The sequence below is a fragment of the Episyrphus balteatus genome, chromosome 1 (genome assembly GCF_945859705.1).
Source record: "Episyrphus balteatus chromosome 1, idEpiBalt1.1, whole genome shotgun sequence".
Classification (NCBI taxonomy): domain Eukaryota; kingdom Metazoa; phylum Arthropoda; class Insecta; order Diptera; family Syrphidae; genus Episyrphus; species Episyrphus balteatus.
The window spans coordinates 23,313,424-23,334,300 of NC_079134.1; the positions used below are offsets into that span (position 1 = coordinate 23,313,424).

At 31.0% G+C, this 20,877-nt stretch overlaps 1 protein-coding gene across 6 annotated transcripts in view; it reads left to right on the forward strand.

Moving 5' to 3' along the window:
- Window positions 1-4,003: 4,003 nt before the first annotated feature.
- Window positions 4,004-20,877, forward strand: part of LOC129909772 (dedicator of cytokinesis protein 9) — an 87,885-nt gene continuing 71,011 nt past the window's right edge. For 5 of the 6 annotated variants that reach the window (XM_055986855.1, XM_055986848.1, XM_055986871.1 and 2 more), the window contains exon 1: window positions 4,004-4,735. In XM_055986855.1, the coding sequence (XP_055842830.1) occupies window positions 4,637-4,735 (99 nt within the window). In that variant the 5' untranslated portion in view covers window positions 4,004-4,636. The remainder of the gene's footprint in view (window positions 4,736-20,877) is intronic. The other variant, XM_055986844.1, reaches the window with a different exon arrangement.

Sequence of the window (20,877 nt, forward strand, 5' to 3'; positions counted from 1 at the left end):
GCTATAGTTTGTATAAGTTTAGTTTAAGGCTTATAGCCTTTTCACACCAAGCCAAAAACGCGGTTTTTGCGAAAAAACCCAAAAACCTATATCAAAAACACAAGTTTTTCCATACATTTTCCATAAACCACAAGTTTTCGTAAAACACAAGTTTTTGATTAAACTCGCCAAAAACCTGAAAATGAAAACATTCAACTCCAAACGAAATAACCAAACAAACCTTTTGAAGAATTCAGCACAAATTCAGCAGACAAAAAAAAAAATGAGAGCAGACAAAAAAAAAAGAACTGACAGAATCAGCTGTTTTACAAATGCAGTTTGTTGATTTTTGCAACTGGTAAGAAATATTTTTGTATTCATTAACAAAATATTCTGTATAATTAATCAAATTTCTTTTCATTAATTGTAGAAAATGGCAGAGCAGAAAAAAAAAACAAAAAAAAAGATGTCCAAACGATCTTCTTCATCAAAAATCTCTTCTCAACTTTACTAATTAAGGTATCTGGATGCTACTTCGAAGTCGTTTTTTTTTCCTTGTATTTGGTGTCTCAAAGAGGAAGAAACTTTGCAAAACTTTTATATATTCCTCTGTTTTATGTTAATGAATTAAAATTATTTATTTAAATTGTCAGAGTTCCTTTTATTTGATTAATTTTGTGAGCTCAAGCTGATTTAAGCAATAAAAATTAAATCCCATCGAAAACTTGACATTTGGATGTCAAAATATTTTAAACGTCAAACAAAAACCTGTAAACTTGTAGTGTGAACGCTTTTCAGGTTTTTGAAAACTTTTTGCCATAAACCGCGTTTTTGGGTTTGGTGTGAAAAGGCTATTACTTACGCAGATCATCCATTTTCCTTAAGGTCATCTGGAAGTGTTTAGAAGAAGCCTTGTAAATATAAGTTAAAAAAGACCTTCATAAGACCTGTTTGACCGTTTTAAAGAAGCCTTCTATTTTCAAGTGACAGAACCCTACAAACAATTTTGCTTCTATAAAGCTTTATAGAAGCAACGGTAGCATCTATAAAGCTTTATAGAAGCAAAATTGTTAGTTGGGAAGGCTTTCATAAGACCTGTTCCAAGAGGTTCTTGTAAGTATGCAATGTTTTCATCTCTCAAGTATGCACTGTTTTTCACCAATAAGTATGCAAAGCTTTTATCCTGCAGATATGCAATGTTTGTAACACTTTAGAAAAAAACATTGCATTTTTATGTGAGGTTTCAAATAGCTCCCTTTTTGCCACTCATCTTTAATATTCGAGTATGGTCTACTGGTAAGGTGATGGCTTGGTATGCAGAGGTACGTGGGATCGATTCCTGGCGGGGCCATTTTTGAAATAAAAAAAAATATGTTCTTTTTCAATTAAAATAAAATTCTTCCCATTTCAGAACGACAGGAAAAGCATTGACATGGCCAAAAAAGAAGACAAAACAAAATAGAAAAAAATTAAAAGAAAAAAAAAAATCAATAAAATCTTTTTTTTTATTCATAAATTCAACATCTTATAACAACCTCCATAAGGCCTTATTATAACATCCAATGCAAATGATAGTTTCCTTAGCGAAGCTATAGTTTCCCTAAAATGTTTCATTGTTTTGTAAAAAGGCCTGCATAAGGTCGTTTTACGCTGTTCGTCACAAGCTATTAGCTTGTGGATTGCCTGTGGAGGAAGGTCTTGGGGAAATTCGGTAATGTGCGCCAAAATGATTTGCATAAGACTTGTCCTTCTTCTTAAACAAGTCAAAAAATAGCTTGCATTGACCCTTATGAAAGCTAAATTGTTACTTGGGATAATTGATAGTTTGCCTGAAAATGTAAAATTGAGCTAATCAATGAACTTTTGAGCATTGATCCTCTTATTTTTATAGAAAAGAGTTGTTCTAAATTTATGTTTTTGATACCAAATGAAAGAGAAAAAAGAGGTTAATCTTATTTCATCGAAACCCGGAAAGTGCAATTTTGTGACTTAACCCCTTTGTACCCGGCGGCAAAGATTTTTAATTTTGTATTCGGAAAAACTGTCACAAAATGAGTTTGAAAATTTTCACTTTTTGACTTTTTGCAAAAAGTGGCCGTTGTAGTTATACCTTTATCCAAAAAACGAGCTTTCTTCGTTTAAGTTTCTTTAACAGTATTTAAACAACTTATTAGAAGCTATTAAACAAGTCCAAACTTCTATAAGCTCAATACAAGCTGTATTTGATTGATTGATTGATATATGGGGTATAGGATGTACTGCGAACTGTAAGATCTATTGTACCCCCCTATTAAGCTAAATGAGTTAGTACCTCATTTTATAGCTCCTCCTCTAACCTAATTCCTTTCATGAAATTGATTATTTGGGGTATTTTCAAAGAGTGCAATTTATCCTCTTCGACTTGGTAGCGACCCATGTGTTTAAATCTTTGGTGTATTAGTGCATTGCAACTACCCAGGATGTGGTCTGGTGTTTCTTCTTCTTCGCTACAGAATCTACATATTGCACTATTTACTAAACCCAAAATATGTAGGTGCCTTCTTAACTTACAGTGGCCAGTGAGGAGCCCAGTGATTAACCTGAGATTGTTCCTACTTAGACTGATACATGATTTGAAACGCTCTCGGTTGTAGTTCCCGAGGAGCATTTTCGATTGTCTCAGCTTTGGTAGTTCTGCCCAGTTTTTTGCTCTCCTGGACTCCTCGTCTAGTTTTATTTTATTTTTAATGACATTTTCTCTATTCCGCAATACGGTTCGGGTCCCATTAGAGGGGAATTTGCTCCCGTTTTTGCTAAGGAGTCCGTCTCCTCGTTACCCTGGACACCAACGTGCCCAGGTACTCAGTGGAGAGTGACTTTGTTTATTTTGCCAAGTTCGTTAAGTTTTCCTATACGCTCCAATACTAGCTGTACAAGCTGTACAAGCTGTATAAAAAGTAGAACCTGTGAGATTTCAATGTACTGTCAATCTGTTGTGCTAGTTGGATAGTCAGCTATTACATGAAGCCTCAAGAGGCTTGACTCTTTTTTCGAATTTTCTTTTGATAATCATTCTGTGAGTCGCGTACTATTACACGATGCCTCTTGAGTCAAAGACTCAAATTTGACATTTCTCTTTTGTTTAAGTATTGTTGTTGTTGTATTCCACTAAGAAGAAAAAAGAAATGAAAGGGAATGTTGAAAAAAGAAAGAGTGGAAAAAGAAACGTCAAAAAAGAGTCTCAGAATTTTGGCCCACGACTCTCCGGTCGGATAATTTTTTGTTTTATCTTCTTTCTCTTTTGCACTCATTAGTTTTGAAAAGAGGCGCGCCTCTTGAGGCTTCATGTAATAGCTGACATACCACCAAGTGTTTATACGAATTACAGCACTATTTCACGGATACCAATCCGATCATCAAATTCCCTTACTATATTTTTATGTGGTGCTTATTCTAGTAATTTTTCATTTTATTTGAAAAACTTTTTCCGTCACACTTGAGTTATCGAACCTAGACCAAGCTAGTTCAGAAGCCATCAGTACACTACACACTCTAGCCATAAACACTTGGTGGTAGCATCTAATAAGATGTTGTTGCTGCTGTTCAATTAAAATTTTGTTTATTGTTAAGCCTCGTACGCTGTTCGCGCTAAATTTTAGCCGAGATAAAAATCCCATGCAAGTTATCGATAATTTGTATGGGACTCATTTTAGCTCGGATAAAATTTTTCCATAATTTGTATGGGAGCTAAAATTTAGAGCGAGCTGCGTATCAGGCTTTAATTATTGTCGTTAAAAATCAGTTGAATTATTTTTCTCGGGACTTTTGTATGAAAGTGAAGAAAAACATACAGTCCATTATAAAATGCGTCCATGCCTTAACCTTCTGTTCTCTACTTAATATTATTTTTGTTTAAACTTGGCATCACTTCCCTACCTGTCTTCTTCCATGCGACGCCATCCGTCGATCCGTCGCCGCATCAATTTTTTTTTTTATTGAACAACTTTGAATTTTTTCAAACAAAAATTCTGACAGTCGTATTCGACGCGTTGTCTCGCAGAGTTCACTTGAATTTCTCAAAAAAATAATTTAAAGTGTTTTTTGTTTTTCTTTTCTGTGCAACATTATATTTGTATATCATCACACAACAAAAATCCATACCTACTTAAACCATAACCTACCACCGCCCACCCTCTGTATCTGTATATTCTATCATTCAACAAATTATTATGTGTCTCTTCTTCTGATCCCTGCCTGTCTCTGCCTCTGTAGAGTGTAGATATTTTTTTTGCAAACAAAAATTGTTTACAATTAAAATCCATCAAGTTTTTGAAGTGATCAATCTATTATAAATTCTTTTCCTCTGAAAGAAAAAAGGAGGAAAAATCAATTTGGAATTAAGGTAAATTTAAAAAGAAAAAAAAAACCACCGGTTTACGCGGTGTGTCGTAAAAAATCTGTTCTTTTGAAATTGACTCAAAAGGCAAAGTGGAAACCAACAAAATAAACCCGGTAAAATGTGAAGAAAAAAAATTCAACTGATTTCCTGTTTTCCACAAAAGAAGTTAAATTTTATTATATAAATTCTCTCAATTGGAAGTTAAAGAACCAAATTCCAAGATTTGAATTAAACAAAAAAAAAAAAAAAACAAAAGGATTAACCCACTCTCATCTGAAAATGACTGAAAGGAAATTCACCCGTGGGCTCAATAAGCCTGGAATGGCTGCCCAACTTCGGGAGACAGTTTCGCAAGTTGTTCGCGAAAGTGCTGTTTTGGTAAGTGCCCCAATCTGCCAAGAATCTATTTAATAAGCTTCCTTCTTTTGCTTTTCTGCACGCTTTTTTCTTCCCTTTTTTGTTTAGTTTCCTTTCTTTTTTTTTTCTGTTGACACAATGAAGCTTGAGTTGCGTGTGTGTCGTCTCATTGATTAGGAATTCAATACGACCGACGCGCGGTCAATAATCCCGACTGCCTTCCTTCAAATTGCCTTGCATAATCTCTCTCTTTACTTTTTTTCCCATGACACCAAGTTAGGAGGTTTTTTCTGAAGTCACTCATTCTCTGTTCTGATGATGATTTTGTTTGGTTTGGTGTCGTTAAGTCGGTGGAATTGCATGGAATGTCATGTTGGTGTTGTTCTGTGTAGAAAAAGGATACACGCCCTTTTTTAGTTAAACATTCTTGTTGTTGTTGTTGTTGTTGGTGCAGCAAGTGTAGAGTGAGTTTTTGTACATGGTGCTGATGCTGATGCACATTTTCATTGTTGTCCCATGTCCAGAAGTGGTTATATTCACTGCATGTGTTCTTGTGCCATAGATAGTCATAGTCATCCTCCTCACAGCTTGAACAAGTAGCCTCATCTGTGTTTTTGTGTTTCTTTTTTTTTTTGCACATCTATTTTGCTTTTTTATGTTTATTTTTGATTCTTCTTGTAACACAGTGCGGCGCACAGTGGCACATACTCCAAATGAATGGATGGATGGATTTGTATTATCCTGAACTTTGCAGACAATTTGTCTGCTGAGATTTGGACAGCCACCAAAGTCGCAAAACTCGTCTAGAGGCGATATTTTTTAGTTTTATTTTTTATTTGTCTTAACAAAAAATTTATGGCCATAAAATGCAAAAAACATCAAAAAAATTATTTTTTTTAAATTTTGAACTTTCGTCACCACTGTAATAATGGACTGATTTTCATAAAACAAATGGCAATCGCTTCGATTAATCAAAATGTAGATTTTTATAAAACAAAGCGATTGCCATTTTTGTTTTATGAAAATCAGTCCATTATTACAGTGGTGACGAAAGTCCAAAATTTGTTTAATAAATTTTTGGTGTTTTTTTCGCGTTTTTTGGTCAAAACTTTTTTGTTAAGACATATAAAAAAAAAAAAACTAAAAAATATCGCCCCTAGATTTTGATTAATCGAAGTGATTGCCATTTATTTTTTGAAAATGGGTCCATTATACAGTGGTGACGAAAGTTTAATTAATTAATCGAAGTGATTGCCATTTATTTTTTGAGAATGGGTCCATCATTACAATGGTGACGAAAGTTCAAAAATTTTTAAATTAATTTTTTGGTGATTTTTGCGTTTTTTGGGCATAACGTTTTTGTTTAACTTTGACCTCGAAAAGTTAACACTGAACCAGGTGCTAGTGTCACTATGGCGGACTTCCCGTTGAGCGTTTTAACACATTCTCCCAATGTAGATGCACCCGATGATGCCACTGAAGAAATGTCCACGGATCAGCCCGGCCCCTCAAAAATAAGTCACAGCCGGAAGCCAAGACAGTGAAGAAAAAAATAACATTTTACGTCGGCTGCATCTTAAATGTTGATAACGATGAGGTTACAGTGTCATTCCTGCGAAGAGGTGCTGGGTACAGCTTCAGACAAAAAAGACGTTGCACAAGTCACCAAAAGTGATCTGGAGAAGAAACTTCCTGTTCCAATGGTTGACCGCATAGAGAGACTATTTTTTTCGATATCCTTTGAAGGATATCAAAATTTATGCTAATTTTAATTTTTTGTTTTTTTTTTTTAATCAAATAAAAACCGACAATTCTGTGTACGAAAATGAAAAAAATACCCACATGTTTTAAAAAATCTGCTCTTTCATTTGGGCTGGGTTAGAATGACGTGCTGCTTGTAGTTGAACTAGAAATATAGCAAACGTCCTACCGGCCACAGTCACCCGGAATGGAGGGTGACTTTGGCCACCCATATTTTGGCATTTATGTATAGAACTGTCGGACAGATTTCTTCAAGATTAATCATACCTATAGAATGAGCGAAGTAGGTAAATTGGTTGAAATCTTCATTTAAAAAAAAAAATTATTTCAGAAGATATTTACATTTGAGTTTGAAAACGTGCCAAAGTCAACCGGTTTTACGGTAGAAGCTTGATGTAAAAATGGAAAATTGCGAAGCGGAGGACCTTCCCATTAATATTAAGAGCACATATTTGGTGTGTATATTCTAGAGTTGTCTAGCAATCGATTTTTCGGAGTACCAAATCAAAAAAAAAGAATTTCGATTTTTTTTGACCCACCCTAATGTACATATTATGTACTTTATGTTCGTTATTTATTTTTTATTTTTTTATTTTTTTCGAGAATCAAGCTCCTAAGTGGAAAAACTGTTCCTAATAATAAAAAAAAAATCCTCTAATTTTTTCAGATTTTTATTTTGACACTAGATCAGTCAAGCATATAAAATAGCATGAAAAACAAAATACAACCCAAAAAAAAAAAAACATGCATGTCCTGACTAAACCCCTGGGAAAAATGGTTTATACCTTTTTGAAAACGTTGTTTAATGTAGAAAATTGAAGGCTATATCTAAAAAAATGGCCTTATAAGTCAACACATACCTATTTCAAATGATAAAAAACTTTAACCCTCGTGGGGCGCCTTCTAGTGTCAAAATAAAAATCTGAAAAAATTAGAGGATTTTTTTTTATTATTTAGAAACAGTTTTTCTGCTTAAGAACTTGATTCAAAAATAACGAACGCCCTAGTATGTACATTAGAGTGACCGCAACTCCCATAGACAAAATTTTTTGTCGAATTTTTTTCGGGGGAACCTCATAAAATGTTCAGCCTTTGCTGATTTTTAGATAGCCAAAATTTCAGCTCGATTGGATAAGTCTAAATGGTGCCGACACTCGCTCAAAGTATCAAAAATTTCTGTTTTTTCACTGTTTTTCGCAGAAAATTAGCTCTAGCTTCCAAACAGAGGGGGTTATTTTCACTTTTTATATATTAAATTAAAGGTAGTGTTGTTACACATAACTCAGATGCTAAACGTAAACTTGTTTAGTTTTACTAATAAAAAAAAATATTGTCATCAATTTAAATTTTCAGTACTTACCTCAAAAAGAGCTGAAATGCAAACTCGATTTCAAATGAAACTTTCTATGTTATAGAAAGGTATCTAATCGAAATGCTTCTCGTATAATATATAATAATATATAATAATTTTATCAACAATAGAGGCACAGAGTAAAATTGACTGAAAAAAAAAAAACAAAAAGGGCACCCATTGGGGGTGAACCTGCTATGTTTTTTATAGAAAAAAAAAAAAAAAAAAATAAAATGCAGTTGTAAAATACATATTTGTTGTTTTTTTTATGAAGTTTAAGCTTCACGAGTCGTTTCGTTGGTAGCTTAATAATTTTATTAAAATAAACTCGCGCTTTTTGCTAATTTTACTTTGTATATAAAATAAATGAACTTAAAATAAAATGTGAGTATTAATTCTGTTGCGTTTTTGTTTTAATATTAAAAGAAGTTTTAAAAATTTTAAGTGTTTTCCACATATATTTTGTGCTCGTTGATATGACATTGGCAGCAAACACCCGAGAAAACAATTTTCTTGTAGGCTATCCGTCTCCTCAAATAACACTATTTTTTAATTTGCGAATTGTAAAATTAAATTTAAAGGATGAAAAATATTGTGAACAAGGAAACATTGATCTTTTTCAGCCGATTGAAAATAGACATAAGTTTTCTCAAAGCACCTCCAAATCTTTTGCCCGGAAACCCGCATTTTAAAGAAGGCTTTAAAAAAGTGCAATCACTTAAAGTCGTAAATGAAATGGCAGAAAGAGGAGTCAAATTAATAACCAATTTTAAGAACCTTTTAATTAAAGATGAGGAACAAAAACAATATGTACTTCAAGTAGTCAGTGAGTGTCGAAAATTGTATCCTGATGCTTCCAAAACTACATTAAGTAAATCTCTTGATACATTTTTTTTTAGTAATTACTTCATTAATTATGTATAAGAAATGTATGACTTTTCACGAGTCGATTTTTGCCATACGGCGAAGCTTTTCGACTCGTGTCAATGAATTCGTCAACGTAATTCCTAGTCGAACGACATATTGTGCGGCAAAAATTGACTCGTGAAAAGTAGGCATAAGACGATATTAAGTATTTGTTTTTTTAGAAATCTGTTAAATGTTTTGTTTTTTTGTTAAAACAGTTAAAACAGTTAAAAAAAAGTTTCATTTTAAATCGAGTTTGCACTTCAGCTCTTTTTGAGGTAAGTACTGAAAATTTAAATTGATGACAATATTTTTTTTTATTAGTAAAACTAAACATGTTTAGCATCTGAGTTATGTGTAACAACACTACCTTTAATTTAATATATAAAAAGTGAAAATAACCCCCTCTGTTTGGAAGCTAGAGCTAGTTTTCTGCGAAAAACAGTGGAAAAACAGAGATTTTTGATACTTTGAGCGAGTGTCGGCACCATTTAGACTTATCCAATCAAGCTGAAATTTTGGCTATCTAAAAATCTGCAAAGGCAGAACATTTTATGGGGTTCCCCCGACCAAATTACTACAGAGTAAAAGACTAGACTATAATAACCACACAAGGTTTTCTGTATGTATGCAGATTTATGTCATTCTATATTGCAAAAACTTGAGTCTGCACAAACTTTATAAATATTCAATAAATCAAGGAACATGATTTTATTGCGGCATCCTTTGGACCAAAGTTATAGCGTTTTCATGTAGCAACTAAATAAAAACAAATCAATCTACTGCAACTGTATAAGCCAAACAAAAGACAAAAAAGAACTTAGGTTAGTCCACATCAGAGAAGAATTTCTGTATTTTTAACGACTTCCAAAAAGGAAAAAAAAAAAAATACATAATATTTTTTTTTGTATATGTTTGTTACGTCACACTTTGGACAGAGTGAACCCATTTTGATAATTCTTATTGTATTGGAAAGCTAGTGCCTGCAGTGTTTCAATTTCAATTTCGTTCAGTTATAGCTATATAAACGATGAGAAAAACCATAAAACCTAGTTTAGTTTTGATCCATGGAAGTCGGTTTTTTTTTTTTATAAAAATGATTATTAAAATGTCTATTAAATCAAAATTTGTATTTTATCTTAAGAAATTCTATGTAAATCTAATTTTGTTCAAGTAAATAATAAAACGTTACACTATAAATCGAAGAAAATGGTTTTTGCCCAAACTTCCTTCAAATGGCCGCACTGTGCGTCATCATCCTCATCCCCCAGATGCGGGCGCACGTTGTTTGTAGTTAGTATCTTTTTCTCCTTTTTTGTTTTACTTTGGGAACTATTTTTGCACTCCTAGTCTCCCAGGCAGAGAAAAATTGGGAACGAGATGAAATAACTAGAATTAGATGAATCATGATGGATATGATGTGTGCCTCTGGTCTGTCTGTTTGTTTGTGTATTTTCTGTAACAAAAAAAAAAAAATCTTTTACGTAATCTGTGTCAACGATATGTGAAGAAGAAAAATGAAAATGGAATTTGAATGGAATGCAGATGTGCGCATAGCTCGGAAAATTGCATACATTTTAAGTGGACGACTAAACGGTCTCGAATGGGTTGGTCAGGAGGCGGTGGGTGGGACTATTGGTCGGTAGACACACTTAAAGCTAAAGCAAATACACAAACAATCAGTAAATATAATCAATATTTGGATATATTCGATTGCCAAACTATTTGGCAGCAACATTCCGTTGCGGCATTTTTAAAGTAAATTCATTGAATTGTTTTTTTTTTTTTTTTTTTTTTTTTTCTCACAGACTGAGGCAGAGAGCAGAGCCAAAGGGGAGGCGATAGGAATGTTAGCAATGCAATTTATTTGATTTTTTTTGTTGGTTGTTTTGTTGTTATTGTTGTTGTTGGAAGAATTAGAAGAGAAAGTGTGTAGTTTTATTTTTTGTATTCAATCATTTTTAGATAGTTTTTAGATGAAAATAGAAATAGTACATAAATACACGTAAATGGTGCATAGAAATATTTGTATTTTTTTTTAAACTTGAAAAATACTGTTTTGGCAAGTTGTTTCCGTGTTTCTTTGGAAATTACATTTTTGTATTTTATTACACCTTGCAAAAAACAAAAGTTCTTTTAAACTATTTTTGATGCCATTAACAATTTTTGTTGTTGCTCAATGTTGTGTTGCCAATGATAAAAAAAAACCTTACTTCCATATTGATCCTATGTTCATTAATAAGATTAAGGAAAATGGTATTCTTAAGCCCATTAAAAAGTTTGTGGCCCTATAAGCATCCCTAAGAAATCTTTAGCACTTAGACGAAGAGGCTTCCCTGTCTTTGGGTAAAGTTTTCTACTACTCTTTTGTAGTACCTAGTGTACTTTACTTGAGAATAAGGGTCATTCTTCACGATCCATCTTCCAGTGTTTCACGATAAATACTGAAAGAAGGTGAATTAAGCTTCTCTTCCTATCAGTTGCACGACTATAAGTTGTCACGATCAATTTGCGAATGATCAAAATAGCAGACGAAGCAATGTCGAACTAATCACAAACCCTACAAAAACCTTTTCTGGCGCAAGAGCTCCGACAAGTGGTCTCAAATCTCGTATGGTCAAATCTATGAACAATGAAAAATTTGTTTTTTTTTGGACCAAATTATCGGTACTTGCCATATGACCGAAATAGAATAGAGTGTTTTTCTCAGAAATTGCTCTATCAATTTTGATTAAAAAAAAATATATGTAATGCCACAAGTAAGATCGTACTTTTAAAACAAAAGAAGTATTTTTTAGGCTATATGACCGATTTCTTGATTTCTTTCTTTCTCATAAACTACTCAACCTATTTCAACGAAATAGTTGGTGTAGCCTCAATGTAAAAATAAAAAAAAAAAATGTTTTTGTGTGTTAAAAAAAAGTACCTACCAAATTTAATTTTAAAAAATCAATTTTTTGAAAACGGATGAATTAATTTCATTGAAACTTTATTTTTATTTGCCAATTAATATTTGATTTTTAATGGCATACCAATTTTTTTTTTTAATTTGTTTAAACATTTTTATATAAAAAAAACTAGGTGCATATTAAAAAAAATTTAAAAATTGTTTTTTATATGTACAAGAAATTAAATGCCATACGTCGTGTTGAGGTCAAAACCATCTTTTGCGATGTTTTTGTAACCTTAAATCAATTTTTGTATTATTTTTTAAGTTTTTTTATTTTTAAATTTAATAAAAAAATATTTTATGAATTTTTAAAAAGCTTTAAAAAGCTCGTGTATTTTATTTTTTACTGATTGGCTCGAATGGTTTCTAGTAACCTATATATGTACATAACTTGATCCCGAAAAATAAATTTAATTTTGTATTCCTTGCGTTCCAAGTAAATCTTTAACATTTTAAATTTGCATCAACACCCAATACCCTTTAAAATATTTGAAAAAAAAAGTGCAATGCTTTGATCTATTTTCAAAAATAACGAACTTCATGAGTTTTTGAAAAAAAAATTTGCCTTTTCAAAGAAATTTGCATAAATATGCCCCCACAGATGGCGCCCAAAAGACAAAAGTTTCCGCGAAACTTTTTTTTATCCTAGTCTAACGTCAAAATTTTTATTGAAAAAAATATGTTCTAGCATGTTTTTGGTTTCCCTAGTCATTAACATGTCATGTTCCATTTTCATCATAACTTACAAAAAAAAAAAAAAAAAAAATAAATTGCACCACTGGGGTCGCGCGTACTTGCTCTTATGGTAAAAGTTACTCTAATGTTAAAGCTTTTCATTGAACAATATAAGGAAAAAATTTAAATTTTTATAATTGCACGGAATTTCATAAGTGGTGCAGAAAAAAATAAAATCTAGTTAAATACCACTTTAAATGATCTTTTACAAAAAACTAAGTATGTCATTTTATTTCTTGTATAAAAAGGAATTTTTAGAAAAAAAATTTCCAAAATCGTTACCTAGAGCCTTTTTAAAAAAAAATTATCTTTTATATATGTACCTATATCAATTTTCTAACATTTAAATTAAAAAAAAATTGGTATGCCATTTTGAACAAATAATTAATTTACACATAAAAACGGATTTTTAAAATTGTTCACTAACCCGTTTCCAAAAAGTTGATTTTTCAAAAAAAATTTTGAAATATTTTTTAAAAATCCAAAAAGGTGTTTTTTGAAAAAATTTTAAGTTTTTTAAATAATGATTGTTTAAATGTTTCGTTTACGAGAAATTCATAAATCAAAAAAACCGTTCTATGGGAGGTGCCGTTAACAACGGTACAAAAAATATTTTTTTTATTTCCAAAGAAAGCTTTTATGCGTTTCACTACACACAAAAATTTTAATCAAAATTGTTAGAGCCGTTTTTGAAAAAATTAACTTTTCTTTTTCCGTTATATGACCGGTACGGTACTACCGTTAGTTTTGGTCCTAAAAAAAAATTTCAATTTGTCCTCTAGGGAATCACCCAAAACTGTTAACTACCAATTTTGAAGAAAATAGCTCCAGTAGTTTAGTACAGCCGAGGTTCCTACAGACAGACAAACAGATGTCTCTCAAGTTAGCAGAGCAAGGTCAGCAGAACATATGTTTTGTTATTGGATCTTTTAGTGCTAATTAATTGCCCCAGAATTAAATTAAGTGCTCCACTACTTTTGTAGTACAGGTAAAATGGGTAAAATAGGCATTTATAAAAAAAAAAAATTGTTCCACTCATGAAAGTTGGCAAAAAGTTTGCTTTTGGGATAAGAACCAAGTACAAAAAAACGTCTATAAAAAAAAGTTGGGTGGAAGGGTGTTTTTTCGCGGACAAGAGGGAGGGGGTGAAGGTCAAAAATATACTGAAAAAAATTGTTTGTTGAATATCATCATATGACACATGTTTTCAAGGTATTTTTGATGCTGAATCTAATGACATAAAAATAAAGTCAATACGATTGCTCTAAGAAAAGGTATTTCCTATTAAAAACCAGGGTGCTTGTTTTTTGACTTCAACAGGTAAAATATAACCGAAACCCATGTGAAAAACATGTTACACTGACAAAATTTGGGATGAAGGTTTAAGATAAAACAGGGACAAAGGATTCATAAATATTTTGGGTGAAAGGGTGTTTTTTTGATAGGTTAAATTGTGTGTGAGAAAGGTATCATAACAGCTAACTTATATATTATTAATTTTTAAAACTTGGTGAAATAGTTTTGGTTGGTATAAGAATTAAGAATCTATAAAAAGTAAAAAATTATTTTGAGTGAAAGGGTGTTTTTTTTTCAAGAAATGATGAAATTCGGAATTAGTACCACAAAAACTGGGAAAAAATTGTTACACCAATGAAAATTGGTAAAAATGTTTCATTTATAACAGAAAGCAAGAACTCAAATAGTCTATACAAATATTTTAGGTTAAAGGGTGTTTTTCGCGATAAGTCCGATAAAATCAATGGTATAAATGGTACCCTTACGAAATTCATTAAATATGTTCTCTTTCCCATGGGAACTACGAATAATGTATGTAAGTCTATAAATTTTTTTTATGTGAAAGGGTGTTTTTTTTAGAAGTAAAGAAAATATGGGTTTATTTGAAAAAGTGTGAAATACTAGAGTAATATTAGTGGTACCCTATTGAAATTTACCAATTATGTTACTTTTAAGATAAGAAACAAGAATCTTAAGTGTCTATAAAAATATCATGGTTATTAGGGTGTTTTTTTTGAGTGAAAACAAAAATGATGGGTCACCCTAATGAAATTTGGTAAAAACATTGATTTTGTGATAGAAAGCAAGAATTAAGAGTTTTTATAAAAAAAATTTTTGGTGAAAGGGTGTTTTTTTCGAAGAGACAGTAAAATCTGCAATTGGTCCCAAAAAGCCAATGATTCATTTTATTTATGGTTTTGATGACAAATTAAACATTTATAAATAAGTTCTTACACGTTTTACGCGAATCATTGGCTTTTTGGGACCAATTGCAGATTTTACTGTCTCTTCGAAAAAAACACCCTTTCACCAAAATTTTTTTATAGACTTTTCTGTACTTGGTTCTTATCCCAAAAGCAAACTTTTTGCCAAGTTTCATGAGTGGAACAATTTTTTTTTTTATTTCTTGATTTTATGTACCTACTATTTTACCTGTACTATTGGAGAAAATTAATGTTTTCATTTAAAGTTAGCAGAGCAATTACCAGAAAATGGCCTCAACTGCTAGTAGAAAAATAGGGTTTGGTGAAATATTTAGGTTCTAATAAAGTGCTCTACGAATCCAAAAAAAAATTTCCAAAAAAATTTTTTTTTCTGTGATTTTCGAAAAAAAATTTTTTTTTTCAAACTGTCTTAAATAATCAAGTGCTTAACAAATTTAAGCTAAGTACCCCATTTCCGAAGAATTTTGAATTTGGATTTTTTCCAAAAATTTTTTCGAGAAAATTCGACTTAAATAATTGAATGTTCAACTAATTTGAATTAAGTGCTCCATTTTCCGAAGAATTTTCCGAGATTTTTCATTAAAAAAAAATTATTTTCATTTTCATTACAAATTCATTTTCTGCTAGCTTGAATTTCGATTTTCTCAAGAAATTCAATTTTTTTCGACAAAATTCGAATGGAGTAATTAAATATAAAAATATAAAAAGTTACGATGGGCAACATCGTAACTTTTTAAAAGTAAATTCAATCAATATTGAAATTGGGAATTACTTTCAACGAACTCTCTCTCTCCCTTTTTACACTTTCTTTTATTGCCTGTGAATAATTGATTTGTCAAACACGACATCATCTCTTAATAAAATAACAAATTAAAAGGAAACTATATATAAATTAAGACATTATACCTACCGCTCTGTTGATTGTTCATCACTTTCCTGTGCCTGTCTGTTTCGGTGCATGATCTTATTAAATTTTCTTTCAAGAAAAAAAAATATATAAATACATGCAAAGGCCAAGGTCACACGAAACAGCTACCAAATAGAGCAAATAAACTATACAAAAATAATAAAGAGAAAAAAAAAACAACAACAACAACCAACAATCAGTCTGCCTGACACCCAATTATAGATACTTTATATTCGTATCTAGGAACAAAAAAAAAAGATACCTCAACTTGTAGTTTGAGTCTCTTTGAGTTTTGAAGTCACACGAATGAAGCCCATGCAAAACATGCAAACGTGATTTTAATATTCGTGCGCTCCACTAAATTTGCAAAAAAATATGGATGCAAAATCCAAAAAAGGAATAAAAATAAAGCAAAAAAAACCTTAAAAATGTGGGAGACGGGGAAGGGGAACAAAAAAAAAAAAAAGAACGAGAGTCATCTAAAAATAGCTATGCTGTTTTTGTATGTGAAAAGACCGACTCGAATCTACGACGACGACAAGTTGGAAGATGTAGATACTGAGAAAGTTAAACTGCAGTATAATTGCCCCGTCAAGTGCGTCTGCTGCCTGATGGTGCTTTGCTGGCTGTGACTTTTCCAAACATGCCCAGGTCTCTGGATCGGTTCGGAGATACCTATCTAACCTAGTCAAGTCAAAGCTGCTCGATGATAGCTGCTTATGCTGTCTTCATTAACATAGATCGCTATCGGGTCGTTACTACTGGAACAATGTCAAAACAGCAATTTGTGTGTACCGCAGTCGGGTAATGGTTTCCCATTGCATCCAATGTGCCACTGGCAGAGTCGGCAATTTATATTTTTGTGTTTGTATAAAAGAAGAAACTGGGCGTTTAGCCTGTGGCCAAAGTCAGAGGCCATCAATTTTTGCTTGCTTTGTAAAGGTGTTGACGCGTCTGCGATGAAATCTAAGTTGTTTAACTGCAGGTTTCATGTTTGTTTGTGGTTTTTTTTTGAAATGAGGTTAAGTACTCGTAGTGTGTCTAATAAAAAAAAAAGTAGAAAACAATTGAGCTCCAATAAGCTACAACTTGTTAACCACTGTTAACCACGGCTGTCGATTCAAATCAATGTTTGGGCTTTTGATTTTTTGATTGCAAATCAAAATAATTTATGAGTAACCTGATAGGGTTACCTACAGTACAGTTCGGGTCGTCGTCGGTGAAGACGCATTAAATGCAAAAATTCTGGTTTTGCTATTTCAGCAATTTGAAGGACGTTGAGGTTGCTGCAAAATCTGCATTCGCTTTTCGGATATGAATCTTTAATCTGACTACAATTTTTTTGAAATTCATCTTCGAACCAGTTTGGAAGACAGAAGAAGGATAGTCAAGTCATCTACATCATCTGTTTTTTATTTTTGTGCAATGTCATCAAAATCTACATGCAACCTCAATTTTGTGAAGGTTATTCAAAAGAGTTCAGATTTTAATCGGATACAAAACGCATCAAATTAAAGATGCATAGCATAGCTCATTTAAGAATTTGTATCGTAAAATTTTGTATCTAATTTTGCATAACCTCGATTAAATTGATATTAATTTGCATTCTTTTTTGTTTATTTTTTTTGTGTTTTGATTGTTTTTTTTTTTTACGAAATTGGAACAATAAAAGTGAAAGCTAAGAAGATACTTTTCATAATCAAACAAAAGATACGAATCGATATTTTAGAATTAAATTTTTTAGTGTTTTGTATTGTCATAAAAATAATGATAATTTTCACTTTTTATTTAAATTATAATTAATGAATTAATTATTTGTAGTCAAGGTTAACGGTAATTCATTGAAAAGTTTCAATTCAATATTTTTTAGTTTATTATTTGATTTTTTTTCTTTTTTTTTTTAGAAAAGGGTATAATTATATTTGGTCAGTGAGCGGAGAAGTGTTCGTGATGTTATCACATTTATATGGAAAACATATTTATTTTTTTTGTAACAGTAATTTATTTGACGAGACTAAAAATAAAATTTAATTTACGATAAAATTTAACTGAGCGTAAACTTATTTTATTCAATGAAACATTTTTTATTCAAAAATAAAATGAATTATTTACATAAACCGCAAATCACAAACATACATACATAAATATTAAATATTTTTATAATTTGACATACAAAAATATATATGTTTTTTTATGATTTGTGATCTGCTTCGACTAGGTCAAATGATATATAGTTTACCATACAATTTTAAAATTTGTGGAAGATGATTTACACATAATTTGCACGAGATTCATATATAAATAACGTACCTATGTAAATATCTTCAAAAAATATGAAAATAAATATACCTAAATAAATAAAAATATAAAAAAAGATCCTTTAAAATTCAACTATAGGTACTTTAGAATATGTATGATAGTTTTTGTGCCACTTTTGGCTAGCTTCCTTCACAGTTCAACTTCCAGAAGCACAAATTTTCATTTTTACATACAATTTTCACCTGACTTTATAATAATGAAATGGTACAGGAGTTATAAATACGAGAGTTATGCGCGTCAAAGTTACAAAAAACCAAAGTTATGAAAGACCGAAGTTACGAAAAATCGAAGTTCTGAAAAACCAGAGGTGAACAAGCTACTAAACGTGGTTTTTGAGTTGGCAACCATCGAGGGGAACGATGTACAGGAGGAACGTACCAAAAAGATAGAGCTTATAGGTTGAGTCAAGGCAAGAACAAAATTGTATGGGACGGGGGTGTCTATTTCCCTCCGTTTAGCCGGGAGGGGGGATTTTCTAAAAAAAAATTATTAAAAATCAACGGATGCACCAATAATATCGTACTGTACTTTTTTGTAAAGCCAAATACTTGTTCTTGTATCTTGTTTTTAAATAAACCTGTTTAATGGAACAGTTTTTGAAAAATTAATTTTCAAAAAAAATATAGTTTTGTTTTTTTTTTTTAATTTATCGAAAACGACAAGACTTTTTTGAATACAGTTTAAAAACAAATAAGAACATTAAATTATGTAATTTAAATCAGTACCTAACTACATAAAATTTTGAAAGAAATAAGTTAGAAATTTATTTTTTCCATTTTTTTCAAAATTTTGATTTTGAAATCTAATTTTTCAAAAACTAAACAATTAAACAGCTTTATTTAAAAACATATTTGAAGATATAGTTTTTGGCTTTACAAAAACGTACAGTAGGTACGTTATTTATGGTGTAACCGTTAATTTTAAATATTTTTTTTCCAAATTAAGTCATTTTTTTTTTTTTAGAAAATCCTTCCTCCCGGCTAAACGGGAGGAAACCACGTTTCATAGCTTTGTTGTTCATAACTTCGGTTTTTCATAACTTCGGTCTTTCATAACATCGGTTTTTCTTAACTTCGTGTTTTCGTAACTTTGACGCGCGTAACTCTGTCGCGCATAACTCTGGTATTCATAACTTCGTCGGTTTTTCGTAACTTCGGTCTTTCATAACATCGGTTTTTCGTAAGTTCTAAATAGCGAAAAAAAAATTCAAATTCTTGCGGTCGCCGCTTAAATAAGAACTTCTAATCAAGCATGATTTCTTCAAAAAATAAAGATTTTTTAAGAATAATAAAAAAAAAAAAATTGAAAATTTTCCTTAGTTTTATTATAAAACTTTTCTATATAAAAAAAATATGAGGCGTTCAGAATAGTAATGAGTCAAGTAGACTTATCTTAAGATGGATGTTTTAAGCTCTTAAGTCTTAAGGTAGCACAATTTGCATTAAAAAATACAAATTTTTCTAATTGTTTAAAGCTAAATGTTTGAGAAAAAAACATAAGAAAAAACTTCTAGAATTAATTTAAGCCCCAAATATAAGACGCAACTTCATTTCTTTCAAAATTGTTGGAGCCACTTTTATAAAAAAATATTACTTTTTATAGTAACAAACAATAAAAACAAAAACATTTCAAAAGTGTATGCAAAAAAATTCAGTAAAAACGTTGAAATTAAACTATTTGTAGAGTTTATAATGACTTTCGAAAAAAATATGACCCTTTCCAAAAACTATCAAAATCGTTAAAGCAGTCTTCGAGACAGATTCAACATCTCGAAAATGTTGTTATAGAAGGTATGTATGGATCTGTTCTTAGCAAAATATTAAAAAAAAAAAATCTTTATAAAAAATCATAAAAAAATTGAAGAAAATATTTTCACCGTTTAGGCTGTTGTTTTGGATTAAAACCACACTATTGTTTTTTGGTCGCGAAACCAATATACTTACAAGTCAAAAATATAATAATTTCGCAGACGATAGCCCTTTTAGATTTGTTTGCAATCAAAAACTGCATTTTTTTACGTGTTTAAAGTGAAGTAACTCAAAAACTTTGGCTTTGATTTTAAGGTTGAGGAATTTTTTTAGCTATGTTTTAGCAAGCATACTGAAAAGGTTTTATAATTTAATTATTTGGTAGGTATTTAAAATTAAGTAGTAATGAACAATTTTGTAATATGAAATATTATTCTAAAATCAATATTGTTTATCATTCTAGAGTGTGTCAATCGTGATTGATTCGGTCTTTTTGACCCGTTCACCGAAAATTCTGAGTGATTGCAATCACTATAAACGAAATCAATCAATCCTTATATCAATCTCGTTCATAAAATAAGAAAGTACGAAGTAGAAAAGTACGTTTCGTTCATCCAAATCGTTTACAATCAAAAACCACGAAGTGGAAAAGAACGTTTCATTCATCCAAATCGTTCACAATCAAAAATCATATAAAAAATCTCTCAGAACTCGGATTTCGTTCATTCCATTCATTCTCAATCATCATTTCGATTCCATGCATACAACTGATACAAGTTTTTATAAGCAGGTTCAGAGTTTGAATTGGATTCGATTGGGAATTTCTATCGAATATCTGACCTTGACTTCTTTTTATTTTTGATGTATCTATTTCGACGTTTTGAACTTGGCGGAGACATAGGGCCTTACTAATAATCAAATTTACCATTAAAATTTTCCGAAAATATATTTTCAAAAAAAAAGCGGAGATAATTAGATTTAAAAAAAAAACTCTCATAGAAAATATAAACGAAAAATTGTTTTATATGGTTGCATTGAAATGTTAATATTTGAGGTTATACGCGATGTCTTGTTTCTTCTCTCATTTGTCAGAACGAAATGAGTGAAAAAGAAATGGTTTCCATTAAATGAAAGAAAGAACGATTGATAGAAAAGACCGAATCTTTGGTGAAATCAATCTTTTAACGATTCGATCTTTTGAAAGGAACAATTTGCCCAGCTCTATATCATTCTTTTTATTTTGAAA